The 17,747-nt window shown below is 39.8% G+C and overlaps 1 protein-coding gene, 1 long non-coding RNA gene and 1 pseudogene across 3 annotated transcripts in view; 2 read left to right on the forward strand and 1 right to left on the reverse strand.

Moving 5' to 3' along the window:
- Positions 1 to 10,381, forward strand: part of Cfi (complement factor I) — a 35,706-nt gene extending 25,325 nt beyond the window's left edge. For both annotated transcript variants that reach the window (XM_071614470.1, XM_071614471.1), the window contains 3 exons: positions 4,267 to 4,547; positions 8,276 to 8,380; positions 9,958 to 10,381. In XM_071614470.1, coding sequence (XP_071470571.1) covers positions 4,267 to 4,547; positions 8,276 to 8,380; positions 9,958 to 10,175 — 604 coding nt within the window. In that variant the 3' untranslated portion in view covers positions 10,176 to 10,381. The remainder of the gene's footprint in view (positions 1 to 4,266; positions 4,548 to 8,275; positions 8,381 to 9,957) is intronic.
- Positions 1 to 17,747, reverse strand: part of LOC139706431 (uncharacterized) — a 60,836-nt gene that overhangs the window by 40,574 nt on the left and 2,515 nt on the right. The window lies entirely within an intron of this gene.
- Positions 11,797 to 14,336, forward strand: LOC114092827 (COMM domain-containing protein 8 pseudogene; annotated as a pseudogene).

A 17,747-nucleotide genomic window follows, 5' to 3' on the forward strand; every position in this document is an offset into this window, starting at 1 on the left:
AGTGCTTTTTGGTATTTGTGATCAGTACCTTAGAGGTCCATCCCTCAGAACTCACTGTGTTCTCCCCAGATCAAATTGCTGATCCCACTGGCAAGGACAAATCAAGCCATTAGGTACAAAATTACTTTCACTTGGCTTATTTGCATGGTGCTGGGTCCAAATCTCTTAGAAGAGTTTATGACTGAAAGTTTATAAAGGGGTAATACTAACAAGATGTCTTCTCTAGTCTCACCTCAACAAAGATGTTTAAAGAACTGACTTGACTCCTACCAACATACAACATGTGTGAATCCATGTATCCTTAAATATATTTGATGTGTGTTCCTGGCAATAAAGGAACTGTTCGAAGCTCAATGCTAATTATCTCACATACTGCTCCAGCACCAGCTCGCTTGCTCTGTGAGTCTGGATAACTTGTTTACATGGGTCCATGACTCAAAGTTATTTTCGAGGCAAGGCCACTGCACTACTTCACACAGGGGCACCACTCACATCACATTTTGTTGTTTGGAAGTTCCTTGAGCTGCAGCAGATTCTGGCGGATGCATTCTGAGTCACTGAAGACCAGAGAGATTGGAGGAGACTTGCTTTCTGAAGAATAAGTAATATTATTTCTCCCTTTGACAGTGTTTTAAAATTCTCAGGTTAGAGAATTAGGGTGGGCATTATGTGAATTCAGAACTGGCATGTGACAACATGTCTCATAACTACTTACAAATGGGAAACACCAGTTGATGCAGGCCCAAGAAAGCAAGTTTGCCAATGCTGCTGTAACAAAATAACATGAAGTGTCTTCAGAAACAGAAATTTCTTTTCTCACAGTTCTGGGGGCTAGAAGTCTAAAATCCATGTGCCAGCAGGGCTGGTGTCTCCTGAGACCTCTGTCCTTAGCTTGCAGGTGCCCTCTTCTCATTGTGTCTTTATGTGGTCTTTCCTGTGTGCATTTACATCCCTGGTATGTCTCTGTCTTTTTATAAAGATACCAGTCTTATCGGAGTAAGACCCCAGCCTTATGACTTCATTTAACTTAACTTACCTCTTCAAAGACCCTATCTCCAAATAACAGTCATTAGTCCTTAGGACCTCAACATATGAGACAGATACAGTTTAGTCTATAATAATGACTGGATTGCAATACCCAAGAGGTATTGATTAATAAATAAATCAATGTCAACTTGGAGAAGGGCAGAGCTCAGGGTTCTTGCCTCAGTTCTGATAGAATGAATAAAATGTTATTTATTGAGCACCTCTTACAGACCAGGTACGAAGTCAGGTCCTTTCATATATTTATCTTTTTTAGTATTCTCAACAGTCCCAAAAAGTACATATTATTCTTCTCATTTTATAGATACGTGGACCAAGATTGAGAAGTTATGTAGTTGCCTAAAGCTACATGACTAGTCAGTTAGCAAAGCCAGGATAATATCAAGTTCAACATGTTGACAGTAACTTAGATGAATGCCTGCTTAGCAAATCCTTAGGTGACCTAAAGTTGGAAGGGGTAACATACATGCTGAATGATTAAACATGCTCAAGGAAAGACCTCATAAAAATCTTCATGGATTGGAGCAAATCTTCTATCTTCCTTCTTAAAGACCCTTTCCTCTTGGCGTCTGGGACACAGCACTCTCCTGGGTTTTTTAGCAGCTTCTCTGACCACACCTTCTCTGCTGTCTTCAGCAGTTGCTCCTTCTGTGCTTAAGCATCATTACTCAACTGAAGCACTGAAGTTTCATTTAGCCTGATTTCCTCTCTTCTTCTTCCTAAAGTTATCTACAGTTTAAAATAGCACTCTATCCAGGTTCTGTGGCATACACCTGTAATTCCAGTAACTCAGGAGGCTGAGGCAGAAGGATTGCAAGTTTAAGGCCAGCCTGGGCAACATAGAGCAATCCTGTCTCAGTAAATAAATAAATAAATAAAATACCACTCTATACAGACTAAATGATAGCCATAGGTTGGGGCTGTCCTCCAACCACTGACCCTGTAGTCACCTGCCTAACCACACTTCTTAGATACATCAAAAGTATATCAAATTCAAAATGTCCAAGACTAGGCTCATGATGTGCCTTTTCCTAGTGTTTCCTGTCTCAGCAATCAGCACCATTTATCTGGTTACACAGGCAGACATCTTATTTCATTCCCTCAGCTATACACAGCCCAAGCACAATTTCACCAACTCTAGATGGTGTTTTAAATTTTTAATTATTTAATTCTCAAAACTTCTTTCCTTCTCCATGTTAACCTGCTTTCACCTCTCATTTGGATTATAGTGATTATAGTCTCCTCCTAATTGCCTTTCCTGCACTCATTCTGTCTACCCACCACCCCACCTGTCTGTTCTCTACTACGCACAGCAAGGGTAATATTTCCATACCTGGGTTCAGTCACCCACTACTTAAATTCAGTGACGTTGGTTTCCTCGTAGGGTAAAAATCTAAACAAATGACAACATGGCCCATTAGGCCCCAGGTGATTTGGCTGCTCTGTGCCTTTGCCAATCTCATATTGCCTGGCCGCACTACCTCCTGCTCTCTGGCCCACCTGCTCTGGACTTCCAGCACTTCAACAGCACTTGCTCCTTCCTACAAAGGGATCTTTGATATATCGTTTCCCTGATTTTCCTTGCTCTTTCTGCCCAGTTACTGCTAGTCTTTACTCAGATTTCAGGTCAACCTTTACTTCCTTGGAAAAACTTCCCTGACTCCCTTCTTCTTGGTAAGTTCCTAAAAGTCCATGTACTGTCTACTTCTCTCACTTTTCATAGTAGAGTGCCTAACTTTATCAGTGTGCTTATCCATTTAATGTTGCATCTTTCCCTAGATGCTGAGTTCCATGAAAGTAGAAATGATTCTGATTTGGTCCATTTCTACATAAAGTGCTTGGCACAGTGATGTTTATACAGTAGATACACCCTAAGTATTTTTTGAGTAAATTGAGTGAATAGACAGAGTTAGCCCTTAAGCAATATCCAGGACCTCTTATCCTATAATACAACCAAAATTAACATTGCGGACAGTCTTCTTAGAATACTAGTATAAATAAAAGTTTCCAAACATCTCAGTCTATCCTAGGACACCACTGCTTAACTGTAAGGTGATTACCTGAATCATCATTATAGAAGGATAAATTCTCTTCCATTTATGCTGTTTGAGAAAGTAGATGACATATGCATAATACATTTTTAGAAGATTTTCATTAAACTGTTTAAAATAAGTTTTGTTGCTTATGGGAAATTTATTTTATGAATTACTTATTTTATGGGAAACGTGAGACTATGAGGTCATTATTCAGCACCTTATTTTTAAAAAGTACACCTAAGCTATAATATTTTGCCAAAATGCTCTGTGCTCTTCCCTGAGAAAATAATGGTGGGGACCAATTTGCTTAGCTCATGCATGATATGAAAATTGGTAATGAAAATGGAGTGAAGTATAATAACAATAATTATTAATAATTAGCTTATTCACTATTGCAGGGCAATTTTTAAATAGCTACCATGTTCCAGGTACAATAATAGCCACCAGGGCTACAGTTCATCTCTGATTTCAAGCAACACAGTTAGCAGGAAGAAAGGCGGGTGAAGGGATAAATGCAATGCAATGTGAGGATGAAGTCATCTGCAGGGTGAGGATGGAAACTACTGCGGAGGTGCTCTCCCTGAGAACCTCTGGGTTGGCAGAGTAATAAGAATCTGCAGTCCAGTTTTCCAGTTCCTCAACCACAGTTCTGACAAGATGCTATCTAATCTCTGTTGAGACCCCTGTAGGGGCACCTACTCCAGTAGCAGATAGTTCAAGTTGTTAGTGAGCTATTTTCCTGGCATTGAGCAGTTGGATGGAATATTCTGCTCTTCATTTGTCATTGACCTAATTCTGCCCTAAGTAAATTTAGTCACAATGCTTCATAACAGCAAAGATATGAGAGAGAGAGAGAGAGAGAGAGAGAGAGAGAGAGAAGGAGGCAGAGAGAGATGAAGGGAGGGAGGGAGAGAGAGAGAGAGAGAGAGAATATGAATATATAAAAAAGGTCCTTAAGGGCTGGGGTTGTGGCTCAGTGGTAGACTGCTCGCCTTACCATGTGTGACCCCCTGGGTTTGATCCTCAGCACCACATAAAAAAATAAATAAATAAAATAAAAGGTATTGTATCTAACTACAACTAAAATTTTTTTTAAATGCTTAAAAGGGAGAATATAAATTATCAAAATTCCATATTTACATACTTTTTTCAATTTATTTTATTTCCCTTTTCCTTTCTGTTATAGAGCCAGTAAAGCTCATCATTACCAAATATGGACAGCATTGCTTAACTGGATAAGACCTAACTACACTGAGTTAGCAGTTGAAAAGGTGGATAAGATTATTATCCATGAAAACTACAATGGAGCCACCTACCAAAATGACATAGCTTTGATCAAAGTGAAAAAACATGATGACCAAAAAGAATGTGAACTGTCTCATTCCATCCCTGCTTGTGTTCCCTGGTCTCCATATCTATTTCAACCTAAAGATAGATGCATCGTTTCTGGCTGGGGTCGAGAAAAAGGTATATGTTTTATGATTAATTAATCATCATCCAGGGGTTGGAAATGAATGAGAATAGAAATTCAAAGGAGCTAATTTCCTAGTTCTCAGAAAGAAACAGTATCATAACCAGAAAAGTAAGCATCCAGCTAGAGCTGGCTACATGTGCTTGCCACCTGGCAATTGCCCAGCACCCTGTGCTCAGAAGGTCCCCAGGCATGATTTACTGCTCAGCTGTCACCATTGTGAAATTCTTAATAATTTTTGAGGGGTCTCAGGAGACTGAGGCAAAAAAAAATTTGCAATGTCAAGGTCACCCTGAGCAGCTTAGCAAGACCCTGTCTCAAAATTTAAATTTTTAAATGGGCTGAGGATGTAACTCAGTGGTAGAGTGCTTGCCTAGCATGTGCAAGGCCCTGGATTCAATCCCTAGTTATTATTATTACTGAAGAATAATAATAACAATAATAATTTTTGAAGGGGTCCCATCCCACATTTCCATTTCTCACTAGATCCTGAAAATTATGTAACTAGTCCTTATCCAGATGTTCAAAGGACATATGTACTCTGTGATCCTGAAGTTAACATTGAGGTGTGAATATTCAAGGAAAAAATATAGAGATAGGGAGACACATGGCATGGACATTTTTGATTTGTTGAAGAGGTGTGGGTAGAAGATAAAAAGGTTTACAAAATTGGAATGAAATATTGGTCCACAGAGACTGGAAGGGACAAGGGAAGAGGGAGGATGGAAAGACGTTCAATAAGGGGCACCAACACGGAGTCTCTTCTGGTTCTTCTTTAGCACATAGGGTGACTATAGGCTAAAACAATCTAGGATATATTTTAAATGACTAAAAGAAGAGTACCAAATTCCCAACACATAAAAATGATAAATGTTTGAAGAGATTGAAATGCTTATTACCTTGATTTGTTATTCACATTATATACATATATTGAATTACCACCATGTGCCGCATAAAGATATATAAATATTATGTCTCAAAAAAATTAAAAAGTAGCCGGGCGTGGTGACACACACCTGTAATCCTAGAGGCTTGGGAGGCTGAGGCAGGAGGATCACGAGTTCAAAGCCAGCCTCAGCAAAAGTGAAGTGTTAAGCAACTCGGCAAGACTCTGTCTCTAAATAAAATACAAAATAGAACTAGGGATGTGGCTCAGTGGTCTAGTGCCCCTGAGTTCAATCCCTGATACCAGAAAATAAATAAATAAATAGCCAGACATGGTGGCACACATCTGTAATCCTACTTAAGAGGCTGAAACAAGAGCATCACAAATTCAAGGCCAGCCTAGGCAATTTACAGTTAGCAAAATGAAAATGTCTCAAAATGAAAAATAAAAAGGGTCGAGGAGGTAGTTCTTCCTTAGCACCCTCAACACTGTGAGGAAAGAAAAAGGTAGCCCATAGATAATAGGAAAACAAACAAAGATTTGCAAAGCGATAGTCTCCATGTTTTGAATCACTCACAGATCTCTACATTCCTCCTGTCTCCTTCCCATTCACCATACCCCACTCCTTTACAAAGAGAAAGAACAGGTGAATTTCATTCTTTGAACTTCTACGACTTTTGGTGAATACCTCCTATGAATAGGAGATGTGGACACTTGGAAAATAAATATTAGAAGAACTGCTGAATTAGAAGTTAGATGAGATGAGAATTAAACTACCTAACATGTTTCCCATCATCTGGAAGATTTTTTTTCATAATATTCTTTTTTTTTTCTAAATAGACTCTATTTTATTTTATTTAAAAAATTTTTAAATTTGTTTTAATTAGTTGTATATGACAGTAGAATGCACTTATGCAGTTTGATATATCATACATAGATGGTATATGATTTCTCATTTTTCTGAGTGTACATGTTGCAGAATCATATTGGTCATGCAGTCACATATATACATATAGTAACAATGTCTGTTTCATTCTACTGTCTTTCCTATCCCCACACCCCCTCCCTTACCCTCCCATCACTTCCCTCTACCTAATCTAAGGTAACTCTATTCTTCCCTAAGCCCCCCCCCATCGTGAATTAGCATGTGCATATTAGAGAAAACATTTAGCCTTTGGTTTTGTGGAATTGGATTATTTCGCTTAGCATGATATCTCCATCTTCAACCATTTACTAGCAGATGCCATAATTTTACTCTTCTTTAAAGCTCAGTAATATTCCATTATATATATATATATATATATATATATATATATATATATATATATATATATATCTCACATTTTCTTTATCCATTCATCTATTGAGGGACACCTAGGTTGGTTCCATAGTCTATCTATTGTGAATTGAGCTGCTATAAACATTGGTGTGGCTGTAACACTATAGTATGCTGATTTTAAGTCCTTTGGGTATAAACCAAGGAGTGGGATAGCTGGGTCAAATGTTGGTTCCATTCCCAATTTTCTGAGGAATCTCCATACTGCTTTCCATAGTGGTTGACCTTAAAATTTATCTTCCCTTTCACCTTTTAAGTCTTTGTTGACAGAAATCCTAAATAACTTCATTGCATTGATTTTATAGTCTCATGTTCTAACACATTCTTTAAATAATTCCCACATTGAAAATTGTAAAATATATGTATAAATTAGGCTGGATTTGTAGTGTGTGTGAATACACAAGACTTATAAAATACTGAATTTTATTAAGGAACTAATTCATCCAGAAGGAACTAATTCATCCTTATATTTGTTCTATTTTTAAATATCCCATTTGTTATATACATTTAAAAATATACACATTAGTAGAAGTTAAAGTATAATACATCCTTATTATTCATTACCACGTTCCCACAGTTATCAACATTCTGTCATTTTGGTCTTTTATTTGTTTGTTTTTGTACTGGGGATTGAACCCTGGGGCACTTTACCACTGAGCTACATCCTAGGTGCTTTCATTTTTTTAATTTTGGAACAGGGTCTTCTTGCTAAGTTGCTGGCTTAGCAAGAGGGTCTTGCTTGAGGCAGGCTTTGAACACTTGTAATCCTCTTGCCTCCACCTCACAAATCACTGGGGTTATAGGCATGCACCACTGCACCTGTCTATTTTATCTCCCAATATCCATCAGGGGGAAAAACAGGAGGGTGATAGGCAAAGATTCACTCCTCACCTTTGAAACATATTATCCTGAGTTCACATGTTTTTCTGATCTTCCCTAGATAGTACCTGGTCCTTCTTCCACAGACCAAAGAAAACTTTCATTTAAATATAAAGGAAATTCTAAATCGGCCTTTCAATCACTTAGGAGATGTATTTCCTCACAGACACACAAAAATGCATATACACTAATAACTCCATATGTATTTTCTTTAAAATTATTCACTCCAACAAGCACTGTAAGGAAATAGGAAACTATGATAAGATAGGACATATTTGTGTGAGAAGACACCACACTAATTCCTATCCAATTCCCCTACTGAACTCTACAACCAAAGGGGAAGAAAGTATCTCATTCATCTTTGAGTATCAGCTCTGTATTAAATGAGTGGGATTTCAGGCTGTATATTCAATAATCCTCCTCCACTATCCATCCAAGTGTAGAAAGAAAATGATAGAAACTAGGGATATAAGAAGAGTATGATTAAATATGCTACAGAATTGTCTTCAAAATTTTATATATGTATCTGAGATCACTCATGTTCCTAATGGTGTACTAAGTTGGAAGAGTATTTATTTAGACTTTTTATTTGTGACTTCTATTTTTTTTCTCACTCTGTTTAGATAACCAAAAGGTCTATTCACTCAAGTGGGGTGAAGTTAACCTAATAGATAACTGCTCTAGATTTTACCCAAATCGCTTCTATGAAAAAGAAATGGAATGTGCAGGTAAGTGCCAAGTGGTTTATCTGAGATACATATCGTCTTAGTCTATTTTTTAGTTACTTTAATGAAATACCTGAAGCTGGTTTCTTATAAAGAAAAAAGGTTTATTTAGCTCACGTTTTGAAGGCTCAGGGCATGATGTTGACAGTAACTCTGCTCTGGTGAGGACTTCATGGGGGAGTGGCCCCAGAATGGCCGGGGAGGGGCATGTTCTGAAGTGATGGAAGGGAGAGATAACACCAAAAATCAGGAAGCCAAAGAGAGGGGGAGAGCTGGGCTTGCTCTTTTCCTAACAACCCTCTCTGGAGAACTAACTCAGGGTCCCGGGAGAACCCTTCAATCCCTTGGGAGGACACTCCCTTCTGCTCACTGACTTAAGGACCTTTCATAGGCCCCACCTCTTAGCATCACCTCACTGAAGACCAACCTCCCAGCACATGAACCCTTGGGGAACAAACTCAAAACTTATTGAAAACTGTTAGAAATTCACAAGAGTAAGAAGAAAGTGCCCTCCCATTGTGAAACGGGGTTCAGGATTACAGACAAATGGATGAGTCACACAAAATCGGCCAGTCAACAAACAAGGGATGAATAGCTATAAGTTTGAAAGATGAAGGCCAAATCTCCAAGAGCTTACCATACTGAGGAGTCATCAGACACAAGGCAAGTGTCACACTTAAAAAGATGAGCTCTGGCTGCCTCAAGTCCAGGCTCTGCCACTTGTTTGCTGTGTCACCTTGGACAAGATAGTGACCTCTTCATGTCTTCTTTGTTTCATCTATAAAGTGGAGGAAATAATGATACTAACCATACTTACCCGGTAGGATTGTGTGAGGATTAAAATGATGAATGACTAATACCTATTAAGCACTCAATAAGCACTAAGTGTTTTGTCACGTTCCTTGCAACAAAAACACTCAGGGTCACTCCAGGGGAACTGGGCTGCACGAAATAACCACACAAGAGACAGAGATACCTTTTTCTTTGGGGTCCTGTGCCGGCTCTTCTGACCTTAAGGGTCCACAGAAAGAGAGAGAGTGGTGCTGACCCCTTTTATTGAGGAGAAGCCATTCAAATGAGGCAGGGGGTCAGGTTTCAGGGGGTTGAGTCTAGCTATGTGATGTCTGCTGTCAGCAGGGTGACTGACATCTAGGAAGGCCACACCCAAAGGCAGAGCAAGAGAAAGGGACACACAAAGGGCGTTTCTATGGAACATTCTATCCCAAACAGGGCAAAGGGGTAGAATCACAAAGGAACAGGTGAGTGTAGCTCAATCCATGGGGTAACACACCTATGTCTAAAGATGCGTCCCTCACCCTCCAGGATGGGGCAATGTCCAGGTCACTACAAGATGTAGTGATGGTCAAAGCCTCTCTGCTCTGGGAAGGATAAAGCGAATCATTCAGACTGGCTCCAACTCTGCAAGCCCTGCAGGGACCCCTAGGGAGGGAGAGTCCCTGTTACCGCCTTTTAGGAAAGCAGAAGAAAACTAGTTATGTCCTTCTCTGGTGACAGAAGTAGGGAAGTCAGCATGGTGACCTTGACAAACAGGTGGCAATATGCGCTTTTCTCTTTCTCAGGTACATCCGATGGTTCCATTGATGCCTGTAAAGGAGACTCTGGAGGCCCCTTAGTCTGTACGGACATCAATAATGTGACTTATGTTTGGGGCATTGTGAGTTGGGGTGAAAACTGTGGAAAACCAGAGTTCCCAGGTGTTTACACCAAAGTAGCTAATTATTTTGACTGGATTAGCTATCACGTAGGAAGATCTTTTATTTCTCAGTACAATATCTGAAATTGTGATCTCCTGCTCTTTTGGTGATCTTTCTGTCCTTATTCTCTCTAGAGTTTTTTTTTAATTGAAATGAAACTATATAATTATTAGTACTCTAGGGGAAAATGAAGCAAATGTTCTTGGATATTTTAAAAGGTCTTTTTAAAGTTTATGCCATCTTGGAATTTTACTGTATAATTCTCAAATAAATATTTTGGTCAAGCATACTAGATTGGTTTGTTTGTTCTTTGGTTTGGGGGAATGAACACAGGAATTTGTGTGTGTTCAGCACCACGGAGCTACACACTCAGGAAGTTTTATTTATCAGCAAATGTAATTAAATTATCCTTTATGCAGAAGTGATACACCGACAGTAAGAAGTTTAGGTAGTTGAATGACACTGAAGTCACTCACATAAGCCTATTTCCACTACCCGCAGAGTTAGACCCCAGGCAATTTATTACCTTTTTTTTTTTTGTATCTCATTTTCCATCTATAAACATGGAATTGTATGAAAATGAAACTACATACTTATGAACAGTGTTTGGCATGGCACTTATTACTTGTTATCACAGGGTGATAACTGGCCTCATAGATCTTGACCCATTTCCCTGCTTCTTTTTTTTTGTTTGTTTTATTGTTTTGATTTTGCCACGCTGGGTGTCAAACCGAGGGCCTTGCATATGCTAGGCAAGCACTCTGCCACTGCAGTACGGAACCCCCAGCCCTTTTCTGTTTAAGTATTAAAATTTCTCAAAAAATAATTGTCTTTTCTCCCTCATTTTGCAAGCTCCCCTTGACCCTTTCTCTAGATCTTTCCACAGATACTACAATACAACCCTTGATCTCCATGGTGTCAGTCTGTTACCGTTCCCTGATCTGACCAGAGGACCTAGGAGAATTTCTACCTGTCCCTAGTCTTGCTTATCCTCGAGGACAGGAGTTTCTCTTCAGCAGGGCTGGCTGAAAATAGCTGGATCTCAAATGGCTGCCAGACAACCTCTAATTTCATCTGTATGTTAAATGACACACCCCAGCACCAGGACGGTTGATAGATGCCATGACAACAACCAGAAAGAACCATAAATGGAGGAAAAAGGATGTGGCACCCAAATTCCTGGAAATTCTCCACCTGTTCCTAGAAAATATATAACTATTCCTCCTCCTCTTCATTTCTTTTATCCCATATCTAAACCCTCCCCAACCCAAGGTGGGGTTGAGTTTCAAGTTTATCTCCTCCTACTTTTCTTAGCTAAGAATTAAGTACTCTGCGTGGCTCAGCCAGTGCTCCATCTTGGTATTGGTTCCACAATTCAGAGAGGGAAAAAGGACTGAGCCTTTGGGACCTGTTAGAGTCAGTAAACAAGTCTGGATGGCGCCTGGCATTTTGCCAGAGGGAGTGGTTTGTGAAGTAACGGCAGCGAGCCAAGAAATTAGTAACAAAACTTCAGAGTCTCTTAACTGTCCTCATCTCGGCAGCATCAGGCTCTCACCCTGGCTGCTGTTCTCAACCTCCTTCCCAGTCTCTTCCATATTCTCTCATTTTGCCCTTTCCCTGGTGTTTTCTAACCTAAACTCCATTTTAAATCCCAACCTTAGAACTTTACACAGGGATGGGGTTGGGAGCAGAGATGCTCTTGAAATGGTTCAAGAAGCTGTGCACCCTGCCCACCAGCTGGGTACACAACTTCTTCACAAAATAATTGATGGCATCTGTTTATCCACCAGGATCATCACAGTGTCTGGGATTCCAAAGAATGGATGCATGTTTTAGAAGGTGTGACCAAATGTTTTAAAGCCACAGTTGGTAAAAAAAAAAAAAAAAAAAAAAAAAATTCTGATGAAAAGGCACTTCAACAATGGAATCAAGTTGAGTTCATTTCCTCAAGAAGCTCTCATGAAATGCTTGAAAAATAGGAAAGATGAAATCAAGCAGGCTCTGGTAGGAGAAATAGCTGATATTTTCTCTGCACAGCTGTAGGATTTTTTTTTTTGAGATAATATGTATTTTTATTTGATCTAATTAGTTATAAATGACAGCAGAATGCATTTCAACTCATTGTACACAAATGGAGCACAACTTCTCATTCCTCTGGCCGTACACAATGCAGAGCCACACCATTCATGCAATCACACATGTACATAGGGTAACAATGTCCATCTCATTATACTATCCTTCCTACCCGCACACCCCTCCCCTTCCCTCAGTCTCTCCTGTCCAACCCAAATTTCCTCCATTCTTCGTTAGCACCACCCCTCACTGTGGATCAGCATCCACATATCAGAGAAAACATTTGGCCTTTGCTTTTTTGTTTGTTTGTTTGTTTTTGTTTTTGTTTTTTTTCAGTGGTGGGGTTTGGCTTATTTCACTTAGTATGATATTCTCCAGCTCCATTCATTTACCTGCAAATGTCATAATTTCATTCTTCAAGGCTGAGTAGTATCCCATTGTGTATATATACCATATTTTCTTTATCCATTCATCTGTTGAAGGGTATCTAGGTTGGTTCTATAGTTTAGCTATTGTGAATTAAGCTGCTATAAACATGGATGTGGCCGTGTCACTGTAGTATGCTGATTTTTTTCTTTTTTTAATTAGTTATACATAATAGTAGAATGCATTTTGACATATTGCACACAAAAGGAGCACACCTTCTCATTCCTCTGGTTCTACGTGGTGCAGGATCACTACAGTAGTGTAATCATACATGTATATGGGTAATAATGTCTGTCTCATTCTACTGTCCTTCCCATCCCCACCGCCCCACTCTTCCCCTCACTCCCCTGTACACAAACCAAATTTCCTTCATTCTACCCTTGAATTGAGCTGCTATAAACATTGGTATGGCTATGTCACTATAGCATGCTGATTTTAAGTCCTTTGGGTACAAACCAAGGAGTGGGATAGCTGGTTCAAATGGTGGTTCCATTCTAAGCTTTCTGAGGTATCTTCATACCGCTTTCCATAGTGGTTGTACCAATTTGCAGTCCCACCAGCCATGTATGGATGTACCTTTTCCCCCACATCCTCGCCAACACTTATCATTGCTTGTATTCTTGATAGTTGCCATTCTGACTGAAGTGAGATGAAAGAGTAGTTTTGATTTGCATTTTTCTAATTGCTAGAGATGATGAACATTTTTTCATATGTTTGTTGACTGATTGTATTTCTTCTTCTGTGAAGTGTTTGTTCAGTTCCTTAACTTATTTATTGATTGGGTTATTTGTTTTTGTTTTGTTTTTGAGTTCTTTATATATCCTGGAGATTAGTGCTCTGAGGTGCATGTGATAGATTTTTTTCCCATTCTATAGGCTCTCTCATCACATTATTGATTGTTTCCTTTGCTGAAAAAAAGCTTTTTAGTTTGAATCCATCCCATTTGTTGATTCTTGATTTTATCACCTGCGCTTTAGGAGTCTTGTTAAGGAAGTCAGTTCCTAAGCCCACACGATGAAGATTTGGGCCTACTTTTTCTTTTATCAGGCACAGGGTCTCTGTTCAGCTATAGGATTTTTTTTTTTTTTCCAGCTATAGGATTTTGATTGGCAGTGAAACCTTGCACTTTCTAGTGACAAGAGTGCTACTTTATAAATGCTGTCAGATCAGGCGGGGGAGGCAGCAATCAAAGGAGGCAGATTTAAAAGGGCCGCTGAACAGGCTTTATTGAGATATCACTCCCGGGTGGAACTCGATCAGACCCACAGAGGGGACAGGGGAAGGGTCTGAGGAGAAACCGTGTGGAAGCTCGACTGGACTGGACTTTTATGGGGCTTACAGCAGGAAGGGAAGGGCTTGGGACAGGAAAAAGTGTTCTTAGAGTCCCTTGTCCCCTTGGTCAGTTGGTCAGGGGAGTTGGCTGAACTCCAGGATTGGCCAGGGGGTCCTGCTGATTGACAGGCTTCAGTCAGGAGATCTGGCTGATTGACAGGCATTTCCACCGGCATCTGATTGATGTTCTTTTCCGGCTCGGGCTGCTTTGTTCTAAGTTGCCACTAAGTCGCCACAAAGTCGCTGCCACCCACCTAACAAAGCCACTTTTAAAACTTCATCTAGATGAAAAAGAAAATTGTGATGTAAAATCATATTCTGTTGAAATGCATGAAGAAGAACTGCAGAATCTAATGAATTCCTTGGAAGCAGCTAATAAGGTGGTCCTGCAGTTGAAATAACAGCAAATGATGAATACCAATGCTATCAGATTCCACTGAAAAACTGGTATGGCAGAGTGAATACTGTGTGTTCTGAAACCCTCTCTCTCTCTCTTAAAAAAAAAAATCCATCTAGTTACATTTGGGAAACAAAATTTAAATGAAATTAAAAAAAAAAAAGAGTTGTTGTTTGATTTTCCTGCGGTATGGAATGATTTGCTGTGTGATGTTCTGATGTATAGAGTAGCCCCCCAAACCTATAAAATCTCACTGAACAAAGGACCAGGACTCACTCCCTGGGACCACTGCATTGGGAATGGTTGTGAGTCCAGGCTCCAGCTTGCAATAAAGACTCTTGTGTGATTGCATCGGATTCGGCTCCTGGAGGTCTACTGGGGTCCCATGAATCTGGCATAACACAGCAGTGTCGAGATACCAAACATAAAAAATATATCAACCTCCCTGAGGAACAGGAAATCACAATGATTGATAGGAAACTCATAAAAAAAGATGAAAAAGCTATAGTAGCTATTTATATTTTCATAATGATTATTTTGTTTCATTTATTAAGTACTTGAGAAATCTTTATAGATACATTTTTAAAAGCTTAAAAATAGATTCTAAAGTAATGCAAACACAGGAAACACAAACATGCTTGAATATTGCTTAAAAATTTATGTGAACAGGAAGAACATCTACTATGGATATATGATTAATTTGTGATATTTTGTGATATTTAAAAATGACTTTTTTACAGAATGTGTAAACTGCATATGTAACTCTGGGGCTCCTCAGATAGCTCAATGTGGTCTCTCCACATGGAGTCCAAAAATGGAGTCCAACTCAGGGATGCCAGACTTCTCACACAGCAGTTGGTGAATGTCCCAAGAGAAAGTGCAGAACATGTATAGTTTTTTTCTAACCTATCCTTGGAAGTTTATTCTTATCACTCTACCTAGGTTCAAGATCCCTAGGTTCAAGAGAAGGGGGCATAATCCATCTCTTTCTCTTTTTTTCTTTAACACATTTTTAGTTGTAGATGGACACAATACCTTTATTCTATTTATTTATTTATTTATTTATATGTGGTGCTGAGGATCAAACCCAGTGCCTCACACATGATAGGCAAGTGTTCCACCACAGAGCCACAACCCCAACCCCCAAAATCCATCTCTTGATGGGAAGGGTGTCAAAGTGTTAAGGTTTAGATATTAGGGGTCCCCCAAAATTTCATGTGTGAGATAATGCAAGAAAGTTTAGAGGTGAAATGATGGGGTTGTGAGAGCCTTAACCTATCAGTACATTAATCCACTGATAGGGATTAACTAGGTGATAGCGCTAGGCAGTAGGGTGTGGCTGGAGGAGATGAGTTACTGGGGATGTGTCTCTGGGGTTTATATTTTGTCTCTGATGAGCCTAGCTTAGTCTCTCTCTCTCTCTGTTTCCTGATGGCCATGTCCTGACCTGCTTTCCTCCACTTCTTTCTTCTACCATGATTTCCTGCCTCATTTTGGGCCCACCTGTGGAGCCAGCTGTCTATGGACTGAGACCTCTAAAACCCTGAGCCCCAAATAAGCTTTTCCTCCTCAAAAACTGTTCTTGTCAAGTCTTTTGGTCATGACAGCAAAAGAGCTGACTGAAGCACAAAGAATTTGAGAATATGTTTTAAAACCATCAAGTCCTGACCCAGCAGTTCTGGCACCTTAGAAGATATCTGTATATGAGACCATTAAAAAGAACTGAAGTCTGTAGACTGGGAAAGCATTGGTATCTTGGCCCCTCAACAGACCAGGTGAGTCTGTACAGGGATAGGAGAGGTGTCAAAGTGTTAAGGTTAAGCCCCTAGTACTGGGGGCTCCAAAGGAGAGTTAACTAAGGTGAGGTCCTAAAGGACAGCTCTCCAAAGTGGCTCCATGTGGCAGATATCAGGTATAGCAGTACTGGAATGACCTGACTTCAGGGTTTTCCCAGGTTAGAGATCTGACTCAGAACTCCTCTAATCACAGACTATAAAAGCCAGTCTAATTGGTTTAGTAAATAATAATAATATAAAGAATAATTTGGGGCTGGGGATATAGCTCAATTGGTAAAGTGCTTGCCTCGCATGCACAAGACCCTGGGTTCAATCCCCACCATCAGGAGAATGAATGAATAAATAAATAAATAATTTTATTCACAAAATCTCCTAGACAGCCACAGAATTGGAGTCTATGCATCTAGGAATAATGTTCAAAGACCACAGGAGGTTGCTCCATCAGCATCTCTACTGCTGCTGAAAGGCCCACTATCCTTGCATACATTGTACTGCAGAGGCTGAGCACTGAAGGATGTTGCTATACCTTTGGCCACTGCTGCATATCTGAGTTAACTTGGACTTCACTAAAGGTATTCAGAGAGCAGAGCTCATTGGATGTGGCATTCTACCATCACATTATGGTTGACCCTGGTCTTTGAGCTCACTATCTTAGGAGGCAGACAAGAAAATAAATTCTGAAGCTGCACTTTGCCAGGAACGATAGCAAGAAAAACTCAAGAGAAATCTGCCTGAAGTGTCAGAGAGGGCCTCTGAGCTTAATCTGAATCGTGGAAGAATTTCCAGGCAGATGCAAATGCAAAGGCTTTGCAGTTTAAAGAGTCAATCACACACAGGAGCAGAGAGCAGGTCAGTGTGTCTAGAGCCAAGGGTGCTGGGGAAGAGCTGAAAAGGAGAAAAGAACATATCAAGGAGGGCAAATGCCAAAGAGTTGGGACTACTGAAGGAAACTGGAAAGTTCGAGTTGAAGGCAGTGAGGAAGATGTGTGGGAGACAGGGTTAGAATGAGTTTGGGCTAATCTCTAGGTGGGGAAAGTCAGAAGACAACTGGGGCATTCAAATGAAAACTGATAAAGGTAGAAACTAAAGTAGGGATAGAGGATGACCCTGATCCTAGATGTTAAGGAGTGAAAAGACCACATCTAGGGACAAAGTAGATAGCAGGGTAGTAGGAGAGGGCTTTGAGTTTAGGGTAGTCACTAGATGTCCTCTTAGAGGATGAGGTGATTGATATTGCCATTGATTGTAGAAATAAAGAGAACAGGGGAAGAGAAGAAGGTACATTTTAAATTTGTGGTGTGTCGCAAGGGGACAAAATTGCAACCTATGCAGTCGAAGGGAGAAATAAAGAATGTCCACGTGCTTTTGCCCCTTTCAATGCTTTATTCACTCAAATTACTCAATACAATTTCACTCTATAGGTTCTTAATCAAGAAAATGACAATCCTTGATGCTAGGCACTGGAATAGACATAATCAATTCACAGCAAGCAATTCTAGATTAATTAATTCACAGCAAACAATTCTAGATTAATTCTAAGCATTGCAAAACACACTTAATCATAACAGGCTAATGACAGACATTCCCTCTGCAGGCTAAGTTCAAAAGTCTTAAGCCTTAGGCTTTATGTC

The sequence above is a fragment of the Marmota flaviventris genome, chromosome 7 (assembly GCF_047511675.1).
Source record: "Marmota flaviventris isolate mMarFla1 chromosome 7, mMarFla1.hap1, whole genome shotgun sequence".
Taxonomy (NCBI): domain Eukaryota; kingdom Metazoa; phylum Chordata; class Mammalia; order Rodentia; family Sciuridae; genus Marmota; species Marmota flaviventris.